At 42.3% G+C, this 9,776-nt stretch overlaps 1 protein-coding gene across 1 annotated transcript; it reads left to right on the top strand.

Annotated features, from left to right (window-relative positions):
- Positions 1–8,168: 8,168 nt before the first annotated feature.
- Positions 8,169–9,424, top strand: LOC128740048 (aldehyde dehydrogenase, mitochondrial-like). The gene is made up of 2 exons (XM_053835556.1): positions 8,169–9,051; positions 9,110–9,424. Exons 1-2 carry the CDS (start codon positions 8,200–8,202, stop codon positions 9,422–9,424), a joined length of 1,167 nt encoding a protein of 388 aa, XP_053691531.1. The 5' UTR covers positions 8,169–8,199.
- The last annotated feature ends 352 nt before the right edge of the window (positions 9,425–9,776 follow it).

The raw sequence follows: 9,776 nt of genomic DNA, 5'->3' as shown, positions 1-9,776 counted from the left end.
TACGTTACATATGTCAATAAATAAACAAATAAATAAGTAAAAAATAAATAAATAAATAAATATGCCAACCGAATAGCAAACCAAGCTATCAGCCAGCGTGGCAAGAACAAAACGTGTCGGTAAATAATACTCCCGTTGTGTAAATGCGTGATAAAATCACAAAGTTCGATAACGCAACAAAATTTGATGTTAGACTGTGGTGGTGTAATTGGTTGAACTTTAAACAACACGCTCAACTAGAGATTGAGAGCAGTAAGTTCGACTCTCACCCTCGCTTAGTCGATATTTTAGCCTAAGATCAAGATTTTCAGTTCATCTTATTTTTGATTTGTCACATTAAACATTTACTCTTCCCGTAAAGTTAATTTTATATTGTTCTTGTCTTACGAGTTGAGGGAAAAGAAAAGTCCGCTGCATCAGCCCCTCATGACGCGGTAAGGGCAGATTACTGTTTATTACTGTTACAGATTACTGTTTGGGTTTATTCATTCATTTTTTTTATATTTAGCCATGGATAACCGCTATTAAAACCATCCTCCTTTTAGGGGCTTTAAACCCTCTGCTCTGGTTCTCAGTATTTTCAGGTCCATCGCACATGTTCCTACCGAGATCCGTCATTTGCAGGCGGAGTTTGATCACCAAGCCGCCGGATGCTGCAAAGTTGATGCATCGCTGGCTGTTATCAGTGGCGTTCTTATCCCCGATGACAATCTTAATGTCTCGTCGTGAGCAGCTGTCGTACGTTGCCGCGAGCTGCGCATAGAATGCTTCCTTCTCGTCGTCGTGCTTACCTTCGTAACAATGCACGTTTCTGACGGTGTTGTTCGAAGAAACGGCCTTTTATCCTCATCACGCACATCCTCTCGTTAATCGCTTACCAGTCAATTACGCGATTTTGCATTTTGCCCAAAACTACGCAGCTCGTTCCCAGCTCGTTGGTAGCTCCACTGCTCTGAAAAAATTGGGCTTTGCCGCCACGGATCCTCTACACCTTCTCGCCTTTGCGACAGACCTCCTGCAGTGCTACGATGCCAAACTTTCGGGGCTCTAACTGATCGAGCAGCACTCTGTCGCTACCAACGAAATTTAGCAGGTACCAAGTCTCCAGTCATGTCTTTATTTCGTCACCTTTGTCCATGCCGAATGTTCCGAACAGAATTTTCTTGATTTTTTTGACGTAGGACTACGTCTTTGTTTACTATACTGGGACTGGGTAGCACTTCGTGAAAACGAAAATAGAAGTGTAACGTTTAAATGAAAGATTTCAAATGCTAATAACTACTAAGCTTCTGTACGAAACTGAACAATTTATATGTCGTTGGATGGATAAAATGACTAGCAATTTCATGGGGGGGGGGGGGGGGGATTTAGAGACCAATTCTAAGGAGGGCGTAAAGGGGGGAAGGCGCCCATACAAATGAAATACAAATTTCCTCATAAATCTAGAACTAATCAAGCAAATGGAACCCAATGAGGTGGTTTCAGAAAGCAAGAATTTTTTCTATGCTGAATTTAGACCCCTTTCCTCTTTGAGAGGGGGGCTCCAATACAAATAATATACAAATTTCCTCATAACTCGAGAACTAATCAAGAAAAAGGAACCAAATTTGGCATGTGGGGGTTTTTGGAGGTAAGATCTTTTTCTATGGTGTACTGAGACCCCTTCTACTTCTAAGAGGGTGGGGGGAGCCGCCATACAAATGACATACAAACCATACAAACACAAATTTCCACATAACTCGAGAACTAATCAAGCAAATGGAACCAAATTTGGCACGGCGGGGTTATTGTAGGCATGAATTTATTTTATGATGGTTTAAAGATAAGGACTCTCAAACAAATAAAACTGAAATTTTTGCGTATGTGCCATATTTTCTGCTATGCAACAAGCGGTAGGCTGTGAAAGTAAACTAGAAAAATCTTCTCAGAGCAAAAGACAGTAAACCGACGCCGCTAACTTACGTGCCTGTTGCCATTTATGTCAAAAGAGAAGGACATTCGAATGGCACGTCATATTTGCGATGAATGTGCTTTGGCTTTAATTTTATTTGTAACGCGAGTTAAAGTATGATTATTGAAACATGTTAAACTACGCATAATCATATTCAATACAATAATCTGTGGGCTGGTAATTCATTACCATTTCAACCTTTATGATGCACACAAGTGATTTTTAAAAGAAATCTCTGTCTCATTGGTTGCAGGCCTTGTACTTATGAACCCCCGTCCACGTATTTTCAAAGCGGCCATTGCATTCAATAAAGAATTGAATTTGAATATTTCGCTCTTCTCTTTTAAAAATTCAATTAAACAACGGCACTAACAGATTTTTATAAACATACATGTAAGGGAGAAAGAGACGGACGACGAATGATTATGACGAAGCAACATAAAGAGAAGACAGTTAGTGTGCCGAGAGATCTCAAAGCAACCGTCCGAGTTTTGGTTGTTCCGCGTGATGTAATTATTTGGAGGAAATCCCGTTTAAATATTATATTGTTATTAAATTGCTACAAATAAAACTTGCTTATTATTATCACATGGGGGCTCAACCGGGATTTCCCTCATGTTTTGAGTTCGTTTGAGCGTGATTTCGGTGGAAAGTGCGGAATTTCTAATCGTTGCAAGTGGCGTCGTTTCTTGCGAAATTCGGAAACGCTTACACAAGCTAGCGTCAGAGTCTGTGTGAGGTGCTGGAGGCAGAGAATAGTCTCCACACCAAAGCCAAACTTCCCAGTGAAATTGGAGAAGAGTCTTTTTGAGTTGCGTATTGCCGTTGGGGATACGTTTTGCGAGAGAGTTTTCTTGTGTTGGTGAACCGAGAAAATACTTCGATATGTTCGTGCGAGAAGTACTAACGAGGCTGACAAACGCGCAGCTCCGCGAGTTTTGTGCTGCGAAAAATTTGTCTACAACCGGCAAAAAAGAGAAGCTGATCAAACGATTATTGAGTGTTAGTGAGAATAGCGAGGAAGAAACGGTGTTACATTCGGCTAGTGAAAATATTGCCACGTCTACGCCGAACAAGAACGGAAAGGAATCGGAGTCAGATATGTCGAGCGGAGATGAAAGTGAGAGATCGCGGCGAGTTGTACGTACACCACAGTTCACGTTCAATGATATTGGTGACTCCCTCGAAAAATTTTCAGGAGAGCGCTCTGACCGAGACGTACGCGATTGGCTAGAAGAGTTCGAAAATACGAGTGACAATTTCGGTTGGAGTGAGGCGCATAAGTTTGTGTACGGCCGTCGTTTACTAAAAGGCACGGCAAAGTTGTTCGTTAACAGTTCGTGTGGATTGAACAACTGGGCGATGCTGAAAGCTGCTCTGGAAGTAGAGTTTGGCGATAAAGTTTCGAGTGCTGAGATCCACGAGCTGCTTCGGAAAAGAATGAAAAAGAACGATGAAACGTTTTTGCAGTATATTTACTACATGCAAAATATTGCAAAGCGAGGCCGAATTGAAGAAGAGGCGATCTGTGAGTACATAGCGAACGGTGTGAATGATATTTCTGTGAACAAGGTTTGTCTGTACGGCGCGAAAACCATTCCCGAATTGAAAGAGCGCGTAAAGCAGTATGAAAAAATGAAGAGCCAAACGCGCGATTCGAACAGTCGATCATCGAAAAACACAGCAAGTGACCGTTATAAAGAGAAGAGAGAATCAAAGTCGGCATCAACAGACTCCACTAATACAGCTAGCGCCAGCGACAGTGTTCGGTGCTACAATTGTGGTAATCGCGGCCACTATGCGAATGAAGTTGATACAAAATCGCGTGGTCCGAAGTGTTTTGCTTGTGGTGAGCACGGGCATCGAGCCAAAGATAGCGAACGAGAGAAAAAGAAGGCCGAAGTGAATATGCTATCGGAAGGCATGCCGGTATGTGAGCTGCCAGTTGGTGGCATCGTTCTACGCACACTGTTTGATACGGGTAGCCGATATAACTTGCTGTGCGAGTGTGTGTGCGCTAAAATCGGTAAGCCATTGTTGCATTGTACGATGATGAGCTTTAGTGGATTCGGAGCGGTAAAAACACCAGCGTGTGGTACGGTGGAGATCGCCGTGTGTGTGGGAGCGGATAAATATCCAACGATGACGTTTTACGTCGTCCCGCCGGGATGTATGAAGTACGATGCCATACTCGGTATGAATGCGCTAAATTATATGGACGTCGAAGTGAATAATAAAGGCGTAAACGTCAAAAAGAAAGTAAGTGATCATGGCGCTGCGGAAGAAAGTGATATTTTTCAAATTTCAAATGTTTGCGAGCCGGAAGCAATCGATGTGGATCCCGTGTACGCGGGAATAATTAAGGACATCATTGCAAGTTACAACCCGAAAAGTGAGGTGAAGAGTCGTGTTGAAACGAAGATTATTTTAACCGATGATGAGCCGGTTCATTTGGCTCCACGACGATTTGCACCCAAGGAGAAAAAAGTGTTGGAAGAAACCATCGACGAGTGGCTGAGATCGGAAATCGTGCGCGAAAGTGTTAGTGAATATGCTAGTCCTGTTACTCTGGCTCCGAAGAAAAACGGTTCGCTGCGTGTGTGCGTCGACTACCGCCAGCTGAACAGGAAAATAGTGAAAGATTGCTTCCCAATGCAGAATATTGAGGACCAAATCGATAAACTGAAAAGTGCAAAGGTGTTCACTACTCTTGACTTGAAGAATTCTTTCTTTCACGTGCCGGTGGAAGCTTCCAGCCAAAAATATACAAGTTTTGTGACACATATGGGACAATATGAGTTTCTCAAAACACCGTTTGGGTTATGTAACAGCCCGCGAGTTTTAGTCGTTTCGTGGCGGATGTTTTTCGCGAGCTAATTAGAAGTGGACTGCTGATCATTTACGTCGATGATGCAATTATTGCGTCTGACACACCGGACGAAAACATCGAAATATTGCGACAAGTGCTGAATGTGGCTGGTGAAAACGGACTTCAGTTTAACTGGGGAAAGTCACAGTTTCTGAAACGTGAGGTGGAATATTTGGGATACTTAATCAGTGAAGGAAAGTATCGATTGTCTCCCGAGAAGATTCGCGCGGTGAAAAATTTTCGTGTTCCGAGTAACGAGAAGGAGCTTCAACGGTTTTTGGGACTAACCAGTTACTTTCGCAAGTTCGTGCCGGGTTATGCGGTTGTAGCGAGACCGCTAACCGATCTGCTGAAGAAGGATATACCGTTTGTGTTTGGAGATAAACAAAGCAGTAGTTTCGAGCAGCTGAAAAATTTCTTAGTGTCTGATCCGGTACTAAAAATCTACGACGCTGCTGCTGAAACGGAAGTGCACACCGACGCGAGCAAAGAAGGTTATGGTGCAGTGTTACTCCAACGGGATCAGGACGGGAAATTTCATCCCGTGTACTACATGAGCCAGAAGACGAAGAGTGCAGAGAGAAACTATAGTGCTTATCATCTAGAAGTGCTCGCCGTTGTGAATGCAGTTGAACGCTTCCGTGTATATTTGCTGGGTATACCGTTTAAGATTGTGACTGACTGTGCAGCTTTCCAGCATACGCTGAAAGGGAAACATCTTTATCCACGAGTAGCTAGATGGGCGTTAGCACTTGAAGAGTACACATACACATACACCGTGGAACATCGACCGGGCAGCCGGATGCAACACGTTGATGCTTTGAGCCGGGCGCCGGTTATGGTTACGACTGGTGATCCATTGATGGAGCTGAATTAAAATGCTCAAGGACGAGATGAGAGACTACGGGTGATCAGTGAGCTGCTCAAAACGCGACCCTTCAAGGATTATATGGTGACAAGTGACGTGCTGATGAAAATTGTGGATGGACGAGAAGTAGTAGTTGTTCCAACAGAACTACAGAGTGAAATAATACGACGTGCGCATGAAAGTGGACATTTCGGCGTGAAAAAAATTGGAAGATGTTATCAAACGCGACTACTACATTCCGCATCTCGGTGCTAAAATCAAAAGACAAATCGAGTGCTGCGTAAAATGCATTCTTGCAGAGCGAAAACGAGGAAAAACAGAAGGGCTTTTGTCGCCGATTCCAAAAGGGGATGTTCCCTTCGATACTTATCATGTCGATCATGTGGGACCCATGGATGTTACGGAGAAACTCTATAAATATCTGTTCGTGGTAGTAGATGGCTTCACGAAGTACGTATGGATTTATCCTACCAAGACAACCAATGCGGCTGAGGTGATCCAACGTCTACGGCAGCAGAGTGATTTGTTCGGAAATCCTAGGCGTATCGTTAGCGACAAAGGTTCAGCCTCTACCTCCCACGATTTTAAGGAGTATTGCGCTGACCAGAATATTGAGCACATCGAGATTACCACGGGAGTTCCTAGAGGGAATGGCCAAGTTGAGCGTGTAAACCAGGTGATATTGGCCATGCTTACGAAGCTGAGTATAGATGATAAAACCAAATGGTACAAACATGTCGGCAACATCCAACGTTGGATTAACGCCAGTGTTCATCAGAGTACGAGTGTAACACCATTTGAAGCTCTTTTCGGTGTTCAAATCCGGCATGAAGGTGATATTCGGCTAGGAGAGATGCTTGAGGAGATAAGGATGGCTCAGTTTGATGAGCAACGTCGTGAAATTCGGGAAAAGGCGCAGGAAGATCAGCGACATGCGTATAATCTTCGAGCGAAACCAGCGACGGAGTATAAAGTTGGAGATGTTGTGGCCATCAAGCGTACGCAATTCGGATCTGGCAAGAAGTATGCTTTGGAGTATCTGGGACCATACAAAGTCGTGACAGTGAAGGCAAACGATCGTTATGGCGTCGAAAAGGTGAGCGGCGAGGGTCCGAAACGAACGACAACTGCGGCGAGCTACATGAAGAGGTATCGGGTCTGGAGTCCAGATCCGTCTCAGGATGACCGAGATGTAAGGGAGAAAGAGACGGACGACGAATGATCATGACGAAGCAACATAAAGAGATGACAGTTAGTGTGCCGAGAGATCTCAAAGCAAGCGTCCGAGTTTTGGTTGTTCCGCGTGATGTAATTATTTGGAGGAAATCCCGTTTAAATATTATATTGTTATTAAATTGCTACAAATAAAACTTGCTTATTACTATCACATACATATTCCAGAAATGCAGTTCACATTAGTTCTAATGATCTAATGATCTGATATAGTCCTACGTCACCCTTTTGTGCAACCCTTAGGGCTGTATACCTTGCAGTTTTTAGTTTTAGTTTAGAGAGTTTAGATAAATAGTCGTACTAGGGCTTACGCTACCGAGTCTCGTGATGCGGTTGCCATTTTACAGTGTCGAGACTACACTGTGCCTCCTTCCCTGTTGGTATTCGACCTTAGTTGCTACCAGGGCCCGGCATCGTCGAAACAAATAAATGAAACTGACTTTCTCTTACCTTCGCTTCATACATGAAGTGACTTGCTTTGTTTGTTGAACTGAACGTTTCAACCAAGCTTCAGTTGAAGTTGGTGGCTGTTTCAATTGACGACGGCAGAAAGTCAGGCACGATTTGTCAACATTGACAAGGTTAACTTTAATATGCGTTGCATTGTAGGAATTGTTACTCAAATTCAATTCATTTGCATTCATAGTTGCTGGTCTTCTTCTGAATATTTGATAGAAAAGTACTAATGAAAAGTTGAAACTGATCGTCATGACGAAGTGAAACCCGTTTCGCTGACGCTGACTGAACCAAGTTTGAAACTGAAACGGTGCTGCTTCTGTAGAAACCGAAGCTTCATTGCTTCATTTATGAGTGACGCTATGCAATTGAAGGTGACGTTGTAGGGCCCTGGTTGCCACCGGGTTTGGTTACCCGATCTCCGCTAAGATTGTTCGTATTCCGGCTAGTACCACGTGGAGGTAGGGATAGCAGTTGCAGTTGGATAAGAGGCTAAGGACCACTATGAGGTCTGTTTTACGCATTTTCCTACCATTTACCATTTACCAAGGTTCTAGTTACTTCAAGCAAATATTTGTTGAATTGAAGTTAACTCATAAAGCAATAACAACCTAATATTTAAGTTAATTTTAAGCATCATGGTTTGATAAAGTAACCAAATATATATTTACGCATATTTCAATTTTAAAATCTGGTTGAAGCAACCTAAAATATAGTTGTTTTTACCATAAATTTTTCTCCGACTGTATTTACTGTATATCATTTACTTTATTTTATATCTTACAGAGTTTGGAAACACTTGACAATGGTAAACCATACTACATGTCGTACAATGTTGACGTTCCAATGGCTATCAATAATCTTCGCTATTTTGCTGGATGGGCCGATAAAAATCATGGTATGGTTGTACCAACTGATGGAGATTTTTTTGCCTACACCCGGCATGAACCAGTTGGTGTTTGTGCTCAAATTATACCGTGGAATTTTCCTATTCTGATGGTTGCTTGGAAATTTGGGCCCGCACTAGCAACTGGAAATACAATAGTTTTGAAACCGGCAGAACAAACTAGTCTTACGGCTCTTTATATAGCTCAATTAACCAAAGAAGCCGGTTTTCCAGCAGGTGTAGTGAATGTTGTCCCAGGCTTCGGCGATGCAGGAGAAGCACTGGTACAGCACCATGATGTGGATAAAGTTGCATTTACTGGATCTACAGTAGTAGGTAAAAACATACAGCAAGGATCTGGTTTAAGCAACTTAAAGAGAACTACTTTGGAACTCGGAGGCAAGAGCCCAAATATAATTTTATCTGATGCCGACGTGAAGCATGCAGTTGAAACGTCCCATTTTGGATTGTTTTTTAATATGGGTCAGTGCTGCTGCGCAGGATCCCGTACTTTTATTGAAGACAAACTATATGATGAATTTGTTGAGCGCAGTGTCGAAAGAGCCAATAAACGTGTCGTCGGTGACCCTTTCGATGTAATGACCGAGCATGGACCACAAGTGGATGCGGTGCAGTTTGATAAAATTTTGAGAATGATTGAATCTGGAGAAAAACAAGGTGCAAAGATAGTAGCTGGTGGAGATAGATATGAAGGTCTTCCAGGATATTTCATTCAACCAACTGTTTTTGCAAACGTAACAGACGACATGAAAATTGCTCGCGAAGAGGTGTCAAACCATAAACCTACGATTTCGTACACTATATACTGAAATCTTTTCATTTTAGATATTCGGTCCAGTTCAACAATTGCTTCGATTTAAGTCGTTAGATGAGGTAATAGAACGTGCAAACAACACAGAATATGGCTTAGCCGCTGCTGTTTTTTCCAAGGATATAGATAAGATCAATTATGTAGTTCAAGGGCTTCGAGCAGGTACAGTTTGGGTAAACAGTTATAATGTATTATCAGCGCAAGCACCATTTGGTGGGTATAAATTCATGATTGTCCATAGAGAAAAATGTTGTACGATTAGAAGCTGTGGAATATGGAATTTGTTTAGGTTTATCGCAATAAAATTAGTTCGATTACGCACGAAATAATTATACGCTTTGCCTTTCTGCTATATAAATATATAGGATAAAGGTATTATAGTAATCGCTCGGAAAACCGAATTTCGAAAGAAGGCCCGGCGGATCGAGTTTGAAATAAAATATTTTTTTCAATATTTAGATTCCAAAATAAACAATAATCATGGATCCCTCCCATGGGTAGGTGGTTTGTCGTGGTCTACGGCATCATCCTATAGCTTAGTTCCGCATGTAGAATGTAATATAGTTAAGTTAGATATATGTGTAGTATGTAGTATTGCCTAATGTAAATGTGTAGTATGTGTCTCGTAAAGCGGAATGGAGCGGAATTGTACGGATTTGATTTTAAATCGTTTAGGCCGAA

Source organism: Sabethes cyaneus, chromosome 3 (assembly GCF_943734655.1).
Source record: "Sabethes cyaneus chromosome 3, idSabCyanKW18_F2, whole genome shotgun sequence".
Taxonomy (NCBI): Eukaryota; Metazoa; Arthropoda; class Insecta; order Diptera; family Culicidae; genus Sabethes; species Sabethes cyaneus.
The sequence above is the reverse complement of the archived record's forward strand: the minus strand, read 5'-3'. Positions and strand labels throughout refer to the sequence as shown.

What these genes read in the sequence shown, in the direction of transcription:
- LOC128740048 (XM_053835556.1), top strand. Translation starts at nt 8,200, where the DNA reads ATGTCGTACAATGTTGACGTTCCAATGGCTATCAATAATCTTCGCTAT. An exon ending in TGAAAATTGCTCGCGAAGAG is followed by an intron (nt 9,052 to 9,109) that starts GTGTCAAACCAT and finishes TTTTCATTTTAG; the next exon opens with ATATTCGGTCCAGTTCAACA.